Below are 20,343 nucleotides of genomic sequence, written 5' to 3' on the forward strand. Positions count from 1 at the left end.
TATCAACTCCAGCTTTACTCCTGAAAATGTTAAAAATCAAGACATAACACAACTTAGATCTTTTGAGTAACAACTCTTTAGATATATCGATCATTTTCATATGCACTCATTACATGCAATAGTATTTATTATCAAATATGACAAGATTATCGGCTATAGTGATTTCAATATCGTAAAATGAACCATTTATAAACGGTAATGTACAGCATTTAAGTTTGTAGCACGTTATGTTTATCATTGTGTTTTTGATAATGGTTGTTTCCATTGTCATTGGGATACCTTACCAGAGACTGTCTTATGGAATAGACATTATTTGGCGTGCTTTCAGTCAATGAAAAAAAAATCTTAATTAATTAAACAAAAATATGAATAATTAGGTAATTATTACACAACTCTAGTCAAGTAAAAGTATCTCATTTTTGACTTGATTTTTGAAGTTTACGTATTATTTTAGTCTCCCAAAGCAGCACTCATCTTTTTTATGTGCATCATTTAATTTTTTACATAAAAACATTTCACCATCAGTCAAATAATTCACATACTAATGTTACTTTCTAAATAAACTGTGGATTTCACACTGATAAAATGTTTTAATATGGGGTTTACAAGTTTTGTGTACATGCATATTAATTGACTGAGCTACTATTCTTTGCCACGGACCAAGATGAGATGATTTTAATGGCTAATAAAAACGACAAAATATGCTTACAAACTCTAAAAAAAAAGTTGAGGGACTAGTAGTTTATTATAAAACCAATATAAAAAGTGCGAATTATGTGTTACCTGCCATTGTACTGATTATTACAATTTTAGTTGTATTTAACATATCGGGGTAGCTTTAAGATCAGTTTGTATGTGCCACACTAATTCATTATTAGCTATGGTTACACAAGATGTACACGTTCCTGGGTAATGAGATTTTGATTGATACCATGAATAACTAGATAAAAATCCTATTTGTTTTATACCAATCATTCTTATACAATTCGGACACCTGTAAGTTTTAACCCGACAAAAAAAAAGACAGATTGTAACCATCCCGATTTAAGAGAAAGCAATTAATAAATTCAGGATATAAATACTACAGCATATTTTCTAATTTTTTTTTTCATTAATATCGAACAATTACTATACAAATGTATATCTCATACTCCTCCATCTTAACTTTAACTTTATTAGCCTTTACTGTATCTGCCAAGAAAAATAACCACAGTAACCGCAAGCATAATCCCAAGGGTAGAGCTTTCCAGCGCATCCTTCAAGTTTGGTTCGAGAATCAAGTAAGTAGCTCCTCCTTGATACTTTTATAGTTGTGCTCATCTGCTTATTAATTGTCATAAACTCAGGATTTTGCTGATGTTTCTGCTGTTCCTGGATTTAATGATCTGGTTAAGGAAGGTATCCTCTTGGATAATTTCAACGCTATCACTCATCCTTCCGAGCCTAACTATGTTGCTGCTGGTGGCGGATCCAATTTTGGTATCACCAATGATGACTACTATAATATCCCTGCTAATGTTAGTACCATCTATGATCTGCTTGAAAACAAGGGGTTGGCTTGGAAGGTATACCAAGAAGATATTCCTTCGGTTGGATACACCGGTTATAAAGCAGGACAATATGTTCGTAAGCATAACCCTGCCATTATATTTGATTCGGTCGGATTAAATGCCACTCGTTTGCAAAACATTGTTGGAGGTAGCACAAAGAAATGAATAGAAAGCCATATGCTCACCACTTTAATTTAGATGATCAATTCCAAAAAGATGTTGCCTCTGGTGATCTTCCTGCTTGGATGTTGTAAGTGTGCTCAAGAATAGAAAAATACAGCAATAACTAACAGAATTTATCAGCTATACTCCTAACATGTTGAACGATGGTCATGGTAAGTGTTTAGTTGGGGGCTCAAGATTTTTATGATGGAAATTAAACGCAATTAAATGTAGATACGAATGCCTCTTATGCTGGTAATTGGCTTGCCGGTTTCTATGAAAAGACCTTAAAAAGTAATCCCAATTTCCTTAAAGAAACCCTCGTATTGATCACCTTTGATGAGGTGAGTTAAAATATAATGTTTAAGATTACGTCTAATATCTTTTTATGTTTACAGAATCATTCTAAGAAGACCGCTAGAAACAGAGTCTGGTCTCTTCTCTTAGGCGCTGTCCCCAAAAAATTAAAGGGCACCACGGATTCTACTTTCTATACTCGTAAGTAATTAAGTCATGGGTACATTTTTGACAGCGTTTAAAAGTTATGTAATAGACTACTCTACTCTCAATTCGGTTGAGCGCAACTGGGATCTCGGAAATTTGGGTCGTGGTGATACTAACAAGACTGAGTCAAACGTATTTAAATTTGCAGAGAAGGCTCTTCATTATAAGAATATTGACATTTCTATTGCCGATGCACCTTGGAATTTGGAATTTCTTCCTGGTATGATGACTGGAAAGTCTTACAATCAAACTCATGCTGCTGTCTAATGTGATTATGGCGGTGTTGCAACCTGGATAATGTGAATTGGTGCTGCACATGACAACATATTTTCTATTATACTCCCCCTTTTTTTTTATTAATTAATAAATAATTATCAGTTATATCTTATTTTTATTGATATCTAAACCTCAATAATACCCCAGTGAATTTGAAGTTTGGATTGACTGTTGAGTAAGTAGGTACTAAGCAGAGGTATAGGAAAGAAAAGTCAAGATATTTCGAGGACATCGGAAAGCTATGCGTTATGAAGTCGTCAATAAAATCGGTTGTCAAAGATAAATAACAAGTGAATGATTTATTACTACCGAACAAGTTGCTGTGATGACATTTGAAAATGATTAGAGAGTGTCATGTTTAAGGTTCAAAAAAAAATTAATTGATGAAATTTGAATCTGTAATTACACCGAAGTCAGTAAATGAAGTCGTTCTCCCAGGAAACCTAAACGCCATTATATATAAGATGAAACTGAATTTATGCAAGAACAGACTTACATTAAAAACGTCTACATATACAAGCTTCATGGAAATAAAGTAAGGAAACTCTACCCGTATCTTTGCGATGTTTTCTGTACCATTTTTTAGGTAGAATTCTAGATAAACCAAATATCACTATATCAACAGATATGAAATAATAATTAAGAAACATCATATACAGTGCATCTATTTTACAATGAACAATTTTTGGCTCCGATTTTTCAAAAAATATAAAAACTCTATCTCCTCGATGAATTCAACAGGTATCCAAAATCCGGCTCTATTACATTCTTTATTAGAGAGTTCTCCACAAACTAATAGAGCCGGATTTTTTTTTTCACACAAAATGTTTTACAGATGGCAAAACAAAATTGGCCATTTACAGTGGGGAGACCCAAAGATGTCCGGGAGGTGTTTTACAGTGCAAAAATTCATAAAAATCCATTGGATATATCCCGGTTAAACATTTTCCCGCGATAAGTTAGATTTCTCTGTCAAAAAATATGAAAATCACCAGTCTAAAAATCCGACTTTTAAGTTCTGAAAATGTCCGTTTTAACGATAATTGTTCATTGTAAAATAGATGCACTGTAGAATGTAGAAACTTTTCGAAGTGCTTATGGGCTTTAGCAGATATTAAATACAGAGGTAAGCCATCTTTTTTTAAAAATATTTATGTTGTTGTTAATCCTGTTGTTCGGAAAGGCCAAATAAGTGGAAGCCACTTCCGTATGAAGAAGATAAGTCTAAGGTTCCGCTGGTAGTCTTTGGGGAAGGAATGTTTGGAAAAAACCTGGTTAAGCTGAAGGGCATGACTGGGGTTATGTGGAGATCATTAAAAAAACGCGAAGCTGCAGGTGAATTGATCGCTATCACGATTGTCGAATATGAAACATCCAAAGTATACAGTCAAAGTTATTTTGATGACCTGAAGGTGATTAAAACGCCTGGCTTTAAGGGTAGTAAAGTTCTTTGCTGCCAAAAATGTGAAAAGGTGTGGCAAAGGGACGTGAATGCTGCCAGAAATATGATGATAATCTCAAAGGCGATTTGGTTAGGCGAAGGAAGACCAGAGGTTTCTAAACTAAAAAAACTAAACAATAAGCCTAATATGTTCTCATTATCGTATCGCCGTATCAAACATGCTTTCCTTTCAATTAAGGATTAAGATCATTACAGGTAAAAAAAGCAATGTTTGTCCAAAAATTCATTTTCTTACATTTTGTCTAAAAAAGTGAACTAGCCTCAAAATTAAAAAATTTCAACTGGTTATGTACATCAAGGATTACAAAGAGTATAAAAAGTGCTAATGTATATAGCTGTAGATCAAGGCAAAATATCAAAAATAATAAAAAATAACATAAAAAAACGTAAAAGTTCCAGAGCTACAAGTAAGATACAAATCATGTTCTAGTTTCGTCATAGTCTATCAAGTTATGGTTAACTGCTGCTTTTGGAACTGAAATGACGAACAATTATTAAACCAAGGATGCCGTGTCAGTTTTACTGGTTCTTTCTACAGGCAAGAAAATAGCTAGTGTAGACCAGACATGTCATTCATCGATGGAAGATAGTTTCGCAGAAGCACGGACTTTGATATGCTGAGGACCTTGAAGTAGGCGTTTCAAAACGATGGCGGATATTAATCAAAATAAGCCTTCTCTGTCTTCAATAGGCAACTAGTGACGATCGTCTTTCTAATCGCCATATCGGATACAATTTTGGAAAGGACACAGATCTTTACACATACATGAATGCTCCAATCAAATCACCTACAACACCAAGAAATAAGCCGTTATGAAAAATTATCATTCGGTTGCTAAATGACGGATGTATCCACTTATTTATCATTACACAACCTGTCTATTTGTTTACTTTTATTTTTATTTTTATTTTTACAAATAAACTTGGTCATTATCCAAAAATCATAGCACTTATCATTGATAGTAGATTTAGTTAATAGCTGGAAGAAACCTATCGATAAATTGCCTTCGCCAAACATCCTTTTGATTAGAATCTAAATACAAGTATAAAATATTATGTAGATCAGCACTTGGTATGGTTATAAAACATACATTGGATTGTTTGAATAGCTTAAGAGCGTGAAATTTCCCAAACTATCCCTAATTGTAAGATGCTAAGATTAACTTATGATCAAAGCAAATAATGTAGTGTCCAAGGAAGGACTCGCACAGGTAAGTAACACTGAGCGTTCCTTTTAGGATTAAACGCCGTCTTTGTATGACGTTGTAGTTGTATTATGCCGGTTTTTTTTTTTTTGGGTTTTCATTTTCTGTTCTTTCTCATATACCATGAAACTTGTTTTCTTAATAACCCTGCTATGCGGCTACGCATATGCTTACAAGACTTTAATTGACGTACTATCGGAGGATGCCAAGTTCTCAACTCTGATTTATCATTTACAACGAACGCACCTGGTTCCCATGATCAACAATATAGAAGCGGGTACATTTTTTGCACCCGATAATGACGCATTCGAAAAATACCAAGGTCCAGCACCGACCAGAGAATTGATCCTATATCACTTGCTACCCAAGCTTTATAAAACAAAAGATTTGGGTAACGGACAATTGCTGGAATCAAGCTACATTCGTCCTGGGTTCCTCGGTAGAGAAAACAAAGGTCAAATGTTGAAAATTACCGAGAAGTTGGAGAAATTTTTTCATATTAACGATGCAAGGATTAAGGACCGTGATGTCTTTGTCAATTTAAACACGACAATGAATGTTGTGGACCGTGTTTTGGAACCACCTCCGATGATGTGTAAACAAAAATTTCTTTTTTAAACCTAAAACTATGTGCTGATTTAATTTTTATATTAAAAGCTAGTATTGTTAAGGAGTTTGACGAAAAGTTGTTTGAGCTCATGAAAAGAGCTGATTTGGACAAGCTGATAGCTTTGGAAAGACCTTTTACAACCTTCATCTCTGCAAAATACTTGTTAGACAAATTTAATCATGTCGAAAAAAAATACTTGACTTCTGAGTACGGCTTACAGGATCTGAAACACATACTTAAATACCTTGTGATTTCAGAGCCAATTTATCTGGACAGGCATCCTATTGGTGAAACCTCGTGTAAGTTGCCCTGCAGTTAAATGTATAATGATAATATACTTACTGGTTTACAGATACCACTGAATCTGGGGAAACTTTGATAGTAAAAGTTTCTGGTGATAACAGATATACTACTGTCGATGGATTAAAAGTTATGGAAAGAGACATATTGGCAGCCAATGGTATGTACCTATTTTACTGATGGAGAGAAAAACTAGAGACTAAACATGCTAACAGGTGTAATCCATGTATTGGATGATTTACCTTACGCGGACTCCATCGTTTTTGATACGCGAAAATATCTTTTTGGGTTAAATGCTACGAAGTTCGTATCCCTTATCGACAAGTATGAATTAGGGTACTTTTTGGATAGTCAAAGCGCCAATATAACTATTTTAGCGCCTACTAATGAAGTGATCGATGAAGATGATATTCCAAATAACCTGAAGAAACAATGGTTAAGTTACCATTTACTTCAAGGAGCATGGAAGTCGGATGATTTGGAAGACCGAATGCTGCTTAAATCCGAATACAACTCATCGCAGCTGCTGGATGACTCACAAAGAATTGTTGTACGGGTTAGTGATGGTAACAAATATGATCTACGTAGATCCATCCAATTTGGAACCCACTCTCAAGTCATAGGAAATGATTGTAAGTAGTGACTTATACACAGACTTCTTCAGACTAAATTTCTACTACCACCTTAGTACATATAAATGAAAATGTCATTTACCGTGTTTCGGATCCACTTGATCTCCCATTGGACATATTCACTCGTCTCGTTATAGATTTGGAATTATCTACATTTATTGCCACACTTTACGTATCAGGTGTTATTAAGGATATCAAAGATAGCAAAGCAATCACCTTATTTGTGCCCACCAACCAGGCTTTTAAAAACCTTGGTCTTGTAGCTCGTTATTTGGTGCATCCTTCTGGAAAGACAGATCTTCAAACAGTGTTAAAATATCATGTTGCTACGAGTCCTCTCTATTATGAAGACCTTGTAGGAGATGTTCTCGAAGTAACTACTCTTACCGACGATACTCTCATCATCAATGGTAACAATAACGATAGTAGTGTTTGGATCAGCTCCAATGACGGAAAAGAAGAACATGGCGTGATTAAGAAATCCGATATCTTGGTTGCAAATGGTGTAGTACACAAAGTCGATCATATTCAGATCCCTAATAATGTGGAAATCACACATCAGAACTTGTTGACTGGTATCAGTGCTAATCTAATGCAAGACATTCTAAAGAGAACGGGCGTCCTAAAAGACATTGAATTGAATAATTATTTAATCTTAACGCCAACGGACGAAGCATTCAAAAACATAGATTTGGAATCTCTTTGGAACGATACCGAAAAATTAGGTCGTATTGCCAGATTGCATATTTTACCAAAATCAAGCGGGAAAAAAAGATGGTTCTTGCACCCTCTGTCCGGCGAAGAGGTGTTTGAAACGATGTTGGAGCAAGATAAAGTAGTCGTTCGTCAAGTTGGACGCAATAACATGATTATTAGAGTCAAAGGACAACCTTATGGCGATCATGCACGTGTATTAGATATGGGGCGTGTGAGCACAGGTGATCGTAGTGGTGGTGTTATTGAAATTGATTCAGTTTTGTTTCCTATTGAAAGAGGAGCATTTGGATTACCGTGGATGTGGTCTTTTCTCCTTGTCAGCTTCTTATGGATTGCCTCCCTCAGTTTATTGGCTCTTGCAGGATTTATTGCCTTTAAGAAATATAAGCGTAGAAGAGATGGTTATGTAGCTATCTTGGAGGCCGAAGCCGACGACATCGCTGAAGAAGAGGCTGAACAAGCAGTGAACAATATAGGGCACGCTAATTTGAGAGTCTAACCATACGTCAGTGAATTCAATAAATACAAAGATGTACCCTTTTACCATAAAATGTACTAGCATATCCTTTTTTTTTTTTTTGTAATCTTTACGGGAGGTCTTATTATCCTACACGTCAAAAATGGTTTATTTAAATAGTTGTTTAATCGACTATTTAATATTGATATAACTACGGTGCCCAAGTTTTTAGGGATTCTATATTTTAGTCCGTTCAATTGATGATAAATCCTCTGCGACTACATTTTCAATGATTGATAATTGGTCCAGCCATTTATCAAGTACCGAAACTGATACTATTGGGGTTTGGGAAATGGTTTTCGGCGTAGTTTTTTGAGACCAAATTTTGGAGGTAAGTGCCAGTTGTTCGGTGATTGCCTCTAACCATTTTTCTTTTTCCTCTAATGTACTGCACTTGAATTTAAGAGCATACGTTGTTGGGTCTTTGGGCTCTATCATAAATGTATGGTCAGAACCTCGGGTTGTATAGCTTTGGGCTGATATGAAATTTGACCACACATGTACTGCCGGTGAACTATCTGGAAACAAGGAAGATATCACACCTTTCTATAAAGCATTCTATAATGTTTACCCATGAAATGTGGTGTAGTAAAAATATTATGTTTTACCTCAGATTTATGCACATGGATGGACATGGTTGTCAGCACCAAGTAGCGTTTTTTCCAGACAGTCGGTCTAAATCTTAATGCAATACGTTGATGCACCCATCCCCATTTTAATAGAACCATATTTCGAATCTTCAAGGGAAGAGAAATAAATCATAAATGGGCTTTTTTATATATTGCTACTCAAACAATTTTCCTTACTTAATTCATTGTACTTGGAAAACAATGAAATTAAGAATTTTATATTTGATGCATAATTTTTGAAATAAACAATAAAGTGATAAGGTGTACAGTGCCCGCTATCTGTGCCTCAAAGTATTTTTGGAATCTCCAATTAAAAAAAAAAATGCATTTCATCATATGGTGACTATACGGGCATTACTAAAATAAGAAAAAGGAGTGTTATTTAAAAGATTTAGGCTTTTTCTTTTTTCATTGAAGGCGCTAACAAATATTCATCTTAAATGCTGCTCTTTTAATCATACTTAAAGGGAAAAAATTGCTCTCCTGCTATACACCCCCCATCCCCTTAACCCTACCCCCTATATAATATGTGTTTATTATTGCAGTTCAGTTTTCCGTATAGTAGTGAGATTTAGCATTGATCGCCATTTTTTTTATTATCTATCAGTAGTCGTTTCAAGTCCCCTTTAATCCAGATACTAGGCAAATTTCCTACAATTACTATACCCAGAACAACAAGCATAGATGTATTCATATTATTTGGGGGATTTGCGTCTGGTCCGGCTTTTAATGCATCGATAATGACGGAAAAGATTAGCATGGTCATTGTACATAAGCTCCAAATAATACAAGAACTAATGGATTCCGATACTGGGTATGTGACTATAAAGAAAACATAAGAACGGGTGTATCTGATAGCTAAAATTTATACTTAATTTACTCTCGCTAGCAAGCTCTAAATATACAGGAAATAATGCATAAGAGAAAAATCCATTTAAAATGCAAGCAATTAAAACAGTTGGAAATGCGTTAGGAATTACTACATGGAGTGGAAAAATGATTAATACAACTTATTCTAAAGAGAAATTAAAAGACTTACATTCGAACTTATACATGACGTACGTGAAAATAACAAGGGGTGTAAAGGTTTTTATCAGCATAAAGTGTTGTGGGCTCTTCCCGAGCCAGTACCCCGTGAGTCCTAACATGTTCGATACGCATCACGTATTAATATATGTCCCATATCTGTTTTTTTTTGTCAATTTTTACCTCCTCCAAAGCATCCACTGATGACAATAACTGATGCACATAATCCTGCCTGCTGATCAGTGTACCCATATGGTGTTATAGCTTCGATTACAAGGACCGAAATGGTAAAAACCATGCCAATAGTTACAGATGCAAGGGTTGCAACCCACCAGAATTGCATGTTTTTACATACCTGCTTTACACCTTTCCAAAAGGGTGTTCGATCTAACATAGCACTTGCAGATGGAGGATTTTTAGGTTTACTCGGTAAGAAAAATGTTGGGAGTGCACATACAGTAGCAAAACTTGCAACAATTATCAACTGTGTATGTATAGAAATAATCAGGAGATAATGTGTGTAATACCCTTTACTTTTTGATATCTCTTACCATTCTTGGAACATCTTGTACATTAGGAGCAATGATAGGAAGTATAAGAGGAGCAAGAGCCATTCCGATCTGGATAGCTGTATATATTTGTATTGCATGTAAGTAAATTATAATGACAACTTTTATGATCGTATTAATACTTTACATAAAATGATGTTGGCAATGCCACGATCTTTAGGAGCGAACCAAAGAGCTACAAGCTTTTTATTGGATAAGTAACTGTGGAATGTAACTTAATCAGATCGCGTGTACCTTTGCGGCAACACTTTTTTTTTAAAAAAAAAATTGTGGTGCGATTATCAGTTTTGAGGCTATTTTTATAAAGTAACATGAGCGCTTACTTATAAACCAATGGTCCAGCTATACTTGAAACAAGCTGTCCTAGCATGATGAGCGTATACTTTTTGTCATTTGGTACAACAATAGCAATACATCGTATCCAACAGCCAATAGCATTAAATACGGCGCATACTATAATCGAATTCTTGATACCGTATTTTTCATATACCCAAGCTGTGGGTAACGAAAATAACGTGTTGCAAATAGCTGAAGCATTAGAAAGCCAATTCAGTTGAGTTAATGAAGTACCCATCCATTCCGACATAACAGCAGGTACACTAGAGGATGTCATCCACATAATTGCACAGCAACCATTCACAGCTACACAAACTGCTGTTTGTAACCAAGCCGAAAGGCTGGTTTTATCTTCAAAATAAACATGTTCTTCCCCAATTGATCTGTTACTTAACGAAATACTAGTCGTATCATTATTCTTTTCTACGATGCGTTCATCATATGCTGTCTTTATTGGTGTGCTACTCGTCATAGTTACAGCTAGTGAATAAATAGAAGAAAAAAGAGAAAAAAATTTAAAAAGACAAAAGAGTCTTATATTACTACAATGTATAAGGGTTGGGGAGTTAATGCATGATATGCTTCTTTTCAAACCCAGTTGTTCCTTATCCCCATTCGTGGCTATTCAAGGCAATATCTACACCTTCGTGTTTGTAGTAATGCTATTTTACATGCCATGCTTTTTTTGAATCACGTGATTATTTTCGTTCGTCTAATCTTAAAATGCACTCATTTCGATCAACTCCCTTTTGTTAAATAATATTGATAATCCATAATGCTCGCTGTTCCTTAGCACTTTATGAAATTTTGCAGGAATAGAAGAACATTTGTTGTAATGTAACATCTTTTTTGCCCATTTCTTTCTTTACGAACGAATAGCGGCACGTACTCATCATCATGTTCTAGATATAATTTAGAACTTTATAAAGTTTCACTATGAATGCTCTCCATGGGCTTGCCAGATATCCTTAGAAGCTGAAACGCAACAACAGTACTTTGGGGTGCAATTGTTTTTTGTATAACTTGAAGACCTATGTATGTAAAGAAAGCGGGAGATCAAGAATACGATGATCGAATTCTTCAAAATGAAGAGCAGATAAATAAGTCTCATCTAGTGTTCGAAATGAAGATCGAAACTCTCGAGCGAGCTTCGATCGTGTTCTAGTCGAAGCTCGCTCAAATTTTCTTAAGCTCGCGTTTTTTATTACACAAAATGCACGTCAAAGTGATGTTAATTGAAGAAAGTTATGATTATTAAGTATAATCTATTAAAATACGATTTAACGTGAAATACGAATTAATAAGAATAAAATTGAGAACTTTCACAAGGTATAATAAACTACGGCGTACACTGTAATACACAGAGTAAAGTGTGAATGAGTAGGATCCTATAACCAAGAAAGCTTACTGATAGTTTCTAATAAGTACAACCAGTACAAATGTTCGGCTTAATCAGGTTTAACTTAAATTTTTGTATCATTTATTTGAGAAGACTGGATAATTAAGTTGAGAGTATTTTGTAATAGAAAATGTTATTGTCCGTCCTTTTTGCAGCCTTGAATTAGAAGTGGATGCTCGCTCAAAGATCGCTCGAATCTAAAAAAGGTGGCGCATGCTCGAGTACAAAAACTTGGTTCGAGCTTTGTTCGAATTGACGCAAGATCGGAAAGTTCAGACACTAGTCTCATCGTATATTGCTGTTAGAGCAAGATGTCTGTAGTCCTGCACAATTTGTCACAAAAAAATTTCGGAACTATATTCCGGTACCTACGGAAGGTGCCTGCTTTTTGTACACCATAAAAAAACTTTTGTAATTGCCACATGCTATCGTGAATTTCCAACATTTAATTATGTAAAGTGGGTCCGAAGCTGCAAATCAATTAGTTCAGCCCCAATTATGTAACGTCGAAAGTGCAAGCATTTATTGTATGTGTACAGATTACCAAGTCCTGTACACACAAAACACTTGATCAAGTAAATGGGGGTGATGATGTGATACCACAGTGACATGCGGATGAATCATTTGACAATCCGGACTTTGACCGATATTTTGGCTTTAAAACTATTTTTTATTTCAATGTAACGTCATTATTACGTAGATGCACTGAAACTTAAATATATTTGCTTGATAATGTCACATAATACATTATTAAATAAAACTACACATCTAGGAGTTGCTATAACATTGGGAAGAACCTGAGTTTTTAGCCAAAAGTTCAATATCATATGTAAAAGGAAGGGTCACCCCAAAGAAAAAAAAAAGACAACAGTTGGAGTTCGTTGTCCGCTTTCTAGCGCGTATATTTCAATTTTTAAAAACCCCTTTTAAATTTTGTTTCTTGTTTACAATTTTTTTTTTTATAGAAAAAAAAAAAATGACTAAATACATTCCCGAAGAAAGCCTCAAAGGCCTACACCTTTATAAATATGGCGGTGTTGATAAGTCTTTAGTGTCAAGATATATATTAGGACCATACTGGACCAACCTTGTAAAGATCTTTCCCTTATGGATGGCGTAAGTTTTTCTTTTTGTAATGGTCAATTGCCATGCTAACTTTTGTTGAACAGCCCCAATATGATTACCTTGTTAGGTCTTTTGACTGTTGGTATCAATATTATAACCTTATTTTATTATACCTCTACCCTGGGTGAATGCCCTAACTGGGTATATTCAACGTAAGTGCACAAAGGGATTAAGAGTGAATGATATTATTGACATAATGCAATAGATTTGGTATTGGATTGTTCATTTATCAATCTTTGGATGCTATTGATGGAAAACAAGCAAGACGTACACAAACATCTGGACCATTGGGTGAATTATTTGATCATGGTAAGTGGGGATATGAATCACAAGAAAGCAAGTATATTAATATGTGATGGGTTTAGGTTGTGATGCTTTAAATACGACTTTAGGGGCTTTAACTTGGGCATCTTCTACATATCTCGGTCAAAGTTGGTGGACAGTTATCTCTTGTGCTGCCAGTCTTGGTAACTTTTACTTATCTACATGGGAAGAGTATCACACCGGTATCTTGTATTTAGGTCACTTTAGTGGGCCTGTAGAAGGCGTATTAATGTTGTGTGGCGTTCACATGATCTCTGGTTACTTTGGTCCTGCGGTTTGGATGATTCGTGTAAATGAACTTTTTCCTTCTTCTATCTTTGAACTCAACGAAGTTACACAACTCATCGGTTCATTGCAATTAAACCATGTGCTTATTGTTCTTGGTGGCTCCGTCACTTTCATTAATATCGTCACAGCGTAAGTATAATGCAAACAAACATGTATACATACTGCAGTTGGGTTAATATTTTAAATAGTTTGTATAATGTCATCCATGTTAAGCTTCAGCCTACTGAAATGTCCAAGAAGGATGGATCAATTGTAAAGGCTACACTCGGTCTTGCCCCATTCATTAACATGTGCTTCTGGACTTACAAATGGATGCGTATCTGGCCTGATATTGTCACTGATCATCTTGCTGTCTTTATTTTTTTCTTTGGCTTGATCTTTGGTCATCAGGTTGGACTTATGATTACTGCTCATGTCTCCAAGTTGAGCTTCCCTTATATAAACATCCCTGTCAATGCTTTATTGATTTCAGGTTATTTGATTGCTAAATCTGAATCTTTTATTGAAGAGTAAGTACCTAAATCTCTGTACGTGTGTATATCATCTAATTCTATTGCACTATTTAGATTTATTCCTGTCGACCATAGGTTCGTCATTAAGGTATACGTCGTTCTTGCTGCGTATGTGTATTATGACTTGGCAAGAGGTGTTATTCAACAAATCTGTACATATCTTGACATTGGCTGTTTATACATTAAGAAGAAGCCTACCGCTGCTAAGAGTTCTTAAAATACACACACACACACACACAACTAATTTAAATAAAATATAAACACCACGATTAACTCCATTTTAACATTTTATTTATTCCTTTTTATTTTATTTAAAAATCGCCCATTTCATCATCTTCATCCAAATCACCTTCTGCGATTTCTTGAGCAAGCTCTCTCTCTCTCTCCCTTGCTTCCTCAGCACTAGCCAGCTCCTTTCTATGTGCATCCATAGGGAAACGCATTGCCTTGACAGCATCATTATGAAGGTTCAGACAGAAGTTGATACGTTGATGGTAAGCGTTTTGAGGTTCATTAGTGCTGTAGATATCAACAATCTCCTTACTCTTCATGAATCCCTTCGAGTGGTCCAAAGTGGCATCGATAACGCCATCACGAATTGCCTTTGCAACAATAAATTCAGCATCTTCTTCACTATCCAAATGAAGTTTGATACAAATGTCTCTCAATGAAATTTTGGAGTAAGAAAGACTGATCATGCGAATACCAGTCTTAATAACATTGTGACGTAGACGAAGAATCAAGGTGTACGTCTTATCCTTTTTGAAGATAGCGTCATATTGAGCCAATGCTTCTTGAAATTTGTTGAGATCACCAACACGAACAGCTATAAAACGTTTAAGAAGATAAATATACCGCTATTATTCAAATATCCAGACCATTAAGTCTTACCTTGAGTAATAGCGAGGTAAGGCACCAAAGCCTTCTTCAAAATAGGTTGTCTAAAGAGAGATCTTTCAGGGATTTCACCCATCAAAAGTTGAACAACAATAAAGAATTTGTTGGTAGTTTGCTGGAAACCGGCTGTAACGTTATTTTGAGGAGCCTTTCTGATGGCCTGTGTCAAATACGTATGGGCAGAGGTGTAATCGAGTTGAAGTGCCTTGATACGTCCAAGATAATAAGCATAACGAGCAGCTTGGTTGTTGCCTGCCTTCTCAGGGAATGTGCTTTTGGAAACAAGTTTATCGGCTTGATCATAGAGGTTATGGAAGAAATAATTACGCAACAATAAATTCAACAATGTTGCTTGAGTCTCATCATCATGTCTTAAGGTGGCGGTTCTATGTGCTGCTAACTGAACACTATTATAAAGAATATTAATATACAACGACGATTCTATATTTCCCCCTTTCACTTTCTCGTGTTGTCTCTCTATTCATCTTACGGTCTAATTTCAGCAAGTTTGTTGGATAATTCATGGAAGCGACCGTGATAGAAGTATACACGGGCGGCGATTTGATCCATTGTTCTACGGTTCATAACATTCATTCTGTCGACGGTCTTGTTTGCTAATTCAAGACCCTGTCTTTTAGATTAAGTATGGATTTCTATTTTTTATACAATTATAAAGTTTTACCTTTGCAATCTCATTTTTATCTAAAAGATAGATCAATACGTTTAAGTGAAGATAAATGTCGACTTCAGGTAAAACAGATCCCTTCTTCTCTACGTCCTCTTCTGTTGTAGGCTTTTCAATCTAAAAAAGAGAGGGTTAAACTACCGTTATATACGCGTCATAAATCACTTACTTCGCTCAAATACTTCAGAAGTTCAGTCTTTTGAGAGTCGTCTAGGCAATGCGTTAGTATACTCAGTATCAGGTTGGTAAGCGAAAAAACTTACTGGGACCAAAGTAATCCGAGATCACTTGAGCAAGAATATCAGAAGTTAAACGACGTCTAATTGAAGGTAATGTTCTTAAGACTCGTGTTGTAAATCTAGCTTCAATAGTGTCAACCGCACGTTCCAGTAAGGTGAAGTTACGCTTGATTTCTAGTTGTGGTTCGATTAAGTATTAATTTTTATTTTATCTATTACGTGTAGCTTCATCAATTTAGTTACCTGAAATTGTCTCCTTTACAAGACGTTCTTGTTTAGCACCCTCGTCTTCAACAATATCCATGGCTTCAACCTGGTCATTCTTGTCTTGCTTTTGTTCTTTGGTAGCCATTTTTGATATGTGCTTTGTAAAGAAAGAAAATAAAATTAGAAATACAAAGCTGCAAAATTCAAGTCGATTGCGCGTCCAAAAGCCTTAATCTCATGATGTCATTCATTCATTGGTGAGCGGGTGTTTAATAACAATCCGTGACTGACTGACTTAGTTTTTTTTCTGTCTTCCTTTTTTTTTACTCGCCATGTTGCCCTTATACGATGCCAACTTAGATACCCAAGCCTTCAATAGTAAGCCGACTGCTCGTTTTCTTACAATGTTTGAATACTGAAACACACAAAAGTTTTTAAACCTGTAAATAGCTTGTTATCCTACGATCTACCTAAGTTGTCGGTTGAAATAGTAGACAAACCCAGCACATCTTCTAAATCCAACCCCATATCGTTCAAGAAACCTGAGGTCGATCTGTATTGCAAACCATGTAAAAAAAAGTTCAGCAACGAACCTACTTTTGCCAACCATCTAAAAAGTGCCAAGCATATTGCCAATGAAACAAAAGCACAACCTGCAAAGACAGCAAGAGTCTCCCGTATTCCTGTCAACCCACAAGTTCAAGGTATAATAAAAAACGAACAACAACCAAGGGCATTCATCACTTACCGTCCCTGTTTTTTTCCTCTGTATAGATGCGCTTAGCCAACTAGAAATTGCTGCGAGTGCTGATCCTACGACATCGCTCACGATCTATTGGAATCAAGCACAACTACTGTTTTCGTTAAAGCGACCTCAATATGTAGAAAAAGCATTGAAGTCAATAATCAACTTGTTGCTCGCTTCGCCTCCCACTCAGTTTTCTTCAGCTCAAATTACTTCATTTTTATATAGCAGTCGGCTAGCTTTAGCGCGGTTATTATGCATCTATCAGGAACTGGATGAGTCTAGATCTATATATTTGGATGCGTTGGATGGTAAATGGAAGTTAGAAAAGAACGAGTTGCTTGACATTGCCAAGGTAAGTGAAAACAAGAACTTTCACAGCTCAAATGCTTAACGGTACGCATTAAAAGAGATTACATGGATTATCAACATCCGTACTATTAAGTGCGTGCGACACATTAGCTGCGAAATACCTGACTAGAGAAAGAAATCGAACCAAACCGGCTCCAGCATTGGCAGACATTAACAACTCAATTACAACTATACTGAATGAAGCTGGTAATCTTTTTGCCCAGGAACAACATACATATGACAATGTGCCATCCGAAAACATTGCTCTCGTATTATATGCGACGTGTTCTCTTATTACACCGTTCGAAAAGCTAGAAGAGTTTCCAGTAAACTATTTTTACAACATGATGAATCAAGTATATGAATCATTGGAGGGTTTAGACCATCGTATGGTGGAAGTGAACCTATTACTCAATTCGGATGTCTGGTACACATTTACTGCGTTATTATTGTCGCTTGAAATTGGTAAGTTTCTGAGCTGTTGCTGCAAGCACGTATTCATAATGACATTCTGATTTTTTAGATGATCTTATAAGAGCCCGCTGTATTTCTCAAAGTTTGAAACAAGAGGCAATTTATTCACACCCAGATGTCAAACTCTTGTGTGACTTATGCGACAATAAATTGACCTTGAACCAGCACGAACTTCTTCAGGACCTAAGTTATGTTAAGTTGCTGTTAAATGAAACTGACGAGCCATTGTTAATTAGAAGTAGAGATGAAGGAGAGCAAGAATATACGCTTGATCGCATTGCAGACCTAATTTAAAAATCAAATAAAATAAATGTTGTAGCCGTATAATTTTCAAATGTTTCCTGGTAAAAGCTTATTCTACATAAGTAAAACATCAAAAACTCCTCACGATAGGTGTTGAATTCGAAATATACAAAGTGTCAGCAGTTCTGGACATTTATTTATCTTTTTGATAACAAAGGTGTAGTGATAACAACCGAATGCAAAGATATTATTTCAAGCGCATAGTCTCACGAACTTGAAGATCATGACCATGAACAATACGATGAAGATTAAGCCGAGAAAGGACAGGATATGCACCTATCAGAATAATTTGGATTTATCATCTGACGACGAGGGGATCCACTGTTATTACTTAATCAATCTTTCACTCGGAATGACCGTATTACACACCCAACTATCTTGAGCCAGGAATAATCATATGTGAAAGAAGCAGTGTGTTATCGATAGTAGAAATATAGGATTACAACAGATAGCGAGATTTAGTATACACATACGTCTGAGGGTTAGGGCACTGTTGAAATTGGATATACGGAGAGGATACCAGGGTAGCAGTTATTGTTCAACTTGGCGGATCCTTGAGTCTAGGGGTATATGTATCATAATCTTTATGAATCGAGATTCTTGTACTTCTGTAAGGGAACTATAAGAATAAAACGAAATCGGCTATGCTGGCAATTATCCTTATCACGGCCTATAAATGGCATGAAAAAAAAAAAGAGAATGAAATGACGAGGATTCGGATGATAAAATGAAAACTATGAAATATCAACGATTTGGAATCCCTGCGTTTGCAAGATCTGTTCTCGTTTTTTATAGATGGTCTGACAATTGTGCAATACTCATATTTTTTAAAAAAAAATTTGATGGTGAGGTTAAAGCAGATATAAATAACTGAGCCACAATAGGTTTCTTTAAGATGTTTCTTTTTTTTCCTTTGGAGTCTTTCATTATTTTACAAATAGTTTACAATTAAAATCAAGTTATAATTCAGAATTATCATTTTAGATGTTTAGTTTCCCTAATTCATGTGACGTTGTCTTTAAATCAGATTACAAACTTATACGAGTTCTTATTTTTAAAGCCTTTTTTTTCTTTCTGTTGAGTCATCTAGTTGAAAAACACAGCATTTAACTTTACAGCTGCTGCAATATCAATTATCATTTCATTTGGGACCTTCATACAGGACATTGTAGTAGTTGCAGCAACCTTTTTTTATCTGCGTCTTACCTGATATATATATATATATATACTCGAAGGAAACTGCAGAGCTCTGATGGAATTGATGATATCACAGAAAAAAACAATGGCTACTTCATCCAACATAAGCTTCTTGAGAAGCACATCCGTTCTGATCTCAGTAAGGGACAAGGTGGTTTATGAATGATAAAAACCGAGAAGCTTTGATGCCGACTGATGGTGTGTTCTTAATGTTAAGTCACACTTGTCACTTAAAATAAAATATTAAAAACGCCGTTTGCATGTCTCACTTCATTACTGTTGGAATGCTTTATGATTCACAAGAAACTAAGTTGACACAACGATACAAAGCTTAAAATTCAGTCATAATCTCACCATCGCGACCTTGTTCAATCGTTTATAGTCCTTTCTCTAGTCTTTATCCAGTCTGTAATAATTTGACTAGGTTTAAAAACGAAATTAAGAATGATCTTTATAAACACCAAACTGATTCTCTTTATTTCTAGTCGTATATCTCCAGCTGTTGTGACTAACTGACCGCAAGAAGACCTTACTCACCGTAAAAGACTACAACATAATGAGTCTCAATTTTTTGTGTTATAGATCGCCTATATTCACCAAATAAAAAAAACAGGGGGAGGGACTATGGACAAAATAATATGGTTTACCCTATGTCTTTGCAGCCAATCGAGGCCCATTTGTTGGTGACATTCTGGTCTTACCTACATCGTGGAATTAAACTCGTCTTGTATGCTGTTAGTTCTGGACCAGTTTCGTAAAGATTTTGGATAGTTGTAGTAACTGGAACTTATGAGTGTTTATAATTATGACAACTGAAGTGAGAATTCTTGCAAGAAAAAAAAGTAACATTACATGTAATCAGTGAGCATGTAGAAACAATTAAAATAATAGACATATGTCATCATGGAAATAATGTGATTCATACAGAGTTTCTTATCTTTATCGTAAATAGTGGGGTCGTTTCTCATACGATACCTCTTTATGTATTTTTTTTTGTAACAGTCTCTGTTCCGATGTAAATCTTTTTTTACTTCGACCAACAATGAATCCGTAGTTTGTGTTTTGTCATAGTTTTTCTTTTTAAAATAAAAAACATAACATT

At 35.4% G+C, this 20,343-nt stretch overlaps 8 protein-coding genes across 8 annotated transcripts; 5 read left to right on the forward strand and 3 right to left on the reverse strand.

Moving 5' to 3' along the window:
• Positions 1-1,118: 1,118 nt before the first annotated feature.
• Positions 1,119-2,604, forward strand: EV154DRAFT_534249 (phosphoesterase family-domain-containing protein). Its single transcript, XM_051604019.1, has 7 exons — positions 1,119-1,280; positions 1,347-1,698; positions 1,749-1,800; positions 1,854-1,885; positions 1,947-2,056; positions 2,111-2,210; positions 2,266-2,604. The coding sequence occupies exons 1-7, from the start codon at positions 1,137-1,139 to the stop codon at positions 2,481-2,483; spliced, it is 1,008 nt and encodes a 335-aa protein (XP_051449980.1). The 5' UTR covers positions 1,119-1,136; the 3' UTR covers positions 2,484-2,604.
• A 723-nt stretch (positions 2,605-3,327) lies between these two features.
• Positions 3,328-4,138, forward strand: EV154DRAFT_488962 (uncharacterized protein; the record flags this gene model as incomplete). The annotated part of the gene is made up of 2 exons (XM_051599220.1): positions 3,328-3,428; positions 3,676-4,138. 2 exons carry the CDS (start codon positions 3,328-3,330, stop codon positions 4,136-4,138), a joined length of 564 nt encoding a protein of 187 aa, XP_051449981.1.
• A 1,144-nt stretch (positions 4,139-5,282) lies between these two features.
• On the forward strand, positions 5,283-7,917 carry EV154DRAFT_572563 (FAS1 domain-containing protein; the record flags this gene model as incomplete). The annotated part of the gene is made up of 5 exons (XM_051606346.1): positions 5,283-5,754; positions 5,817-6,068; positions 6,122-6,229; positions 6,285-6,701; positions 6,758-7,917. 5 exons carry the CDS (start codon positions 5,283-5,285, stop codon positions 7,915-7,917), a joined length of 2,409 nt encoding a protein of 802 aa, XP_051449982.1.
• Positions 7,918-8,112: 195 nt separating this feature from the next.
• Positions 8,113-8,663, reverse strand: EV154DRAFT_488964 (uncharacterized protein; the record flags this gene model as incomplete). The annotated part of the gene is made up of 2 exons (XM_051599221.1): positions 8,113-8,481; positions 8,544-8,663. The coding sequence occupies 2 exons, from the start codon at positions 8,661-8,663 to the stop codon at positions 8,113-8,115; spliced, it is 489 nt and encodes a 162-aa protein (XP_051449983.1).
• A 461-nt stretch (positions 8,664-9,124) lies between these two features.
• Positions 9,125-11,010, reverse strand: EV154DRAFT_534255 (major facilitator superfamily domain-containing protein). The gene is made up of 8 exons (XM_051604020.1): positions 10,483-11,010; positions 10,394-10,406; positions 10,287-10,341; positions 10,142-10,218; positions 9,774-10,074; positions 9,604-9,705; positions 9,445-9,543; positions 9,125-9,386 (listed from the first exon to the last, which is right to left on the reverse strand). Exons 1-8 carry the CDS (start codon positions 10,965-10,967, stop codon positions 9,136-9,138), a joined length of 1,383 nt encoding a protein of 460 aa, XP_051449984.1. The 5' UTR covers positions 10,968-11,010; the 3' UTR covers positions 9,125-9,135.
• Positions 11,011-13,070: 2,060 nt separating this feature from the next.
• Positions 13,071-14,144, forward strand: EV154DRAFT_433157 (uncharacterized protein; the record flags this gene model as incomplete). Its single annotated transcript, XM_051596721.1, has 4 exons — positions 13,071-13,171; positions 13,225-13,328; positions 13,385-13,760; positions 13,820-14,144. The coding sequence occupies 4 exons, from the start codon at positions 13,071-13,073 to the stop codon at positions 14,142-14,144; spliced, it is 906 nt and encodes a 301-aa protein (XP_051449985.1).
• A 273-nt stretch (positions 14,145-14,417) lies between these two features.
• Positions 14,418-16,355, reverse strand: EV154DRAFT_608343 (proteasome regulatory subunit C-terminal-domain-containing protein). Its single transcript, XM_051607680.1, has 7 exons — positions 16,208-16,355; positions 15,989-16,138; positions 15,895-15,935; positions 15,723-15,842; positions 15,531-15,667; positions 15,035-15,447; positions 14,418-14,969 (listed from the first exon to the last, which is right to left on the reverse strand). The coding sequence occupies exons 1-7, from the start codon at positions 16,314-16,316 to the stop codon at positions 14,455-14,457; spliced, it is 1,485 nt and encodes a 494-aa protein (XP_051449986.1). The 5' UTR covers positions 16,317-16,355; the 3' UTR covers positions 14,418-14,454.
• Positions 16,356-16,489: 134 nt separating this feature from the next.
• EV154DRAFT_534264 (uncharacterized protein) lies at positions 16,490-18,065 on the forward strand. The gene is made up of 5 exons (XM_051604021.1): positions 16,490-16,549; positions 16,603-16,875; positions 16,946-17,271; positions 17,327-17,732; positions 17,791-18,065. Exons 1-5 carry the CDS (start codon positions 16,504-16,506, stop codon positions 18,033-18,035), a joined length of 1,296 nt encoding a protein of 431 aa, XP_051449987.1. The 5' UTR covers positions 16,490-16,503; the 3' UTR covers positions 18,036-18,065.
• The last annotated feature ends 2,278 nt before the right edge of the window (positions 18,066-20,343 follow it).

Source organism: Mucor mucedo (genome assembly GCF_025094135.1).
Source record: "Mucor mucedo strain NRRL 3635 chromosome Unknown EV154scaffold_323, whole genome shotgun sequence".
Classification (NCBI taxonomy): domain Eukaryota; kingdom Fungi; phylum Mucoromycota; class Mucoromycetes; order Mucorales; family Mucoraceae; genus Mucor; species Mucor mucedo.

Excerpts from the sequence above, each read along its gene's own strand:
- EV154DRAFT_534249 (XM_051604019.1), top strand. The coding sequence starts at position 1,137 with ATGTATATCTCATACTCCTCCATCTTAACTTTAACTTTATTAGCCTTT. Across the intron at positions 1,801-1,853 it reads GATCTTCCTGCTTGGATGTT|CTATACTCCTAACATGTTGA; the intron begins GTAAGTGTGCTC and ends AGAATTTATCAG. Across the intron at positions 2,211-2,265 it reads GGATTCTACTTTCTATACTC|ACTACTCTACTCTCAATTCG; the intron begins GTAAGTAATTAA and ends GTTATGTAATAG.
- EV154DRAFT_534255 (XM_051604020.1), bottom strand. The coding sequence starts at position 10,967 with ATGACGAGTAGCACACCAATAAAGACAGCATATGATGAACGCATCGTA. Across the intron at positions 10,219-10,286 it reads CATTGCCAACATCATTTTAT|CTATCCAGATCGGAATGGCT; the intron begins GTAAAGTATTAA and ends AAATATATACAG. Across the intron at positions 10,075-10,141 it reads TACAAGATGTTCCAAGAATG|TTGATAATTGTTGCAAGTTT; the intron begins GTAAGAGATATC and ends ATACATACACAG.
- EV154DRAFT_608343 (XM_051607680.1), bottom strand. The coding sequence starts at position 16,316 with ATGGCTACCAAAGAACAAAAGCAAGACAAGAATGACCAGGTTGAAGCC. Across the intron at positions 15,936-15,988 it reads CTCGGATTACTTTGGTCCCA|ACGACTCTCAAAAGACTGAA; the intron begins GTAAGTTTTTTC and ends CGCATTGCCTAG. Across the intron at positions 15,668-15,722 it reads ATAAAAATGAGATTGCAAAG|GGTCTTGAATTAGCAAACAA; the intron begins GTAAAACTTTAT and ends TCTAAAAGACAG.
- EV154DRAFT_534264 (XM_051604021.1), top strand. The coding sequence starts at position 16,504 with ATGTTGCCCTTATACGATGCCAACTTAGATACCCAAGCCTTCAATA. Across the intron at positions 16,876-16,945 it reads TGTCAACCCACAAGTTCAAG|ATGCGCTTAGCCAACTAGAA; the intron begins GTATAATAAAAA and ends TCCTCTGTATAG. Across the intron at positions 17,733-17,790 it reads ATTATTGTCGCTTGAAATTG|ATGATCTTATAAGAGCCCGC; the intron begins GTAAGTTTCTGA and ends CTGATTTTTTAG.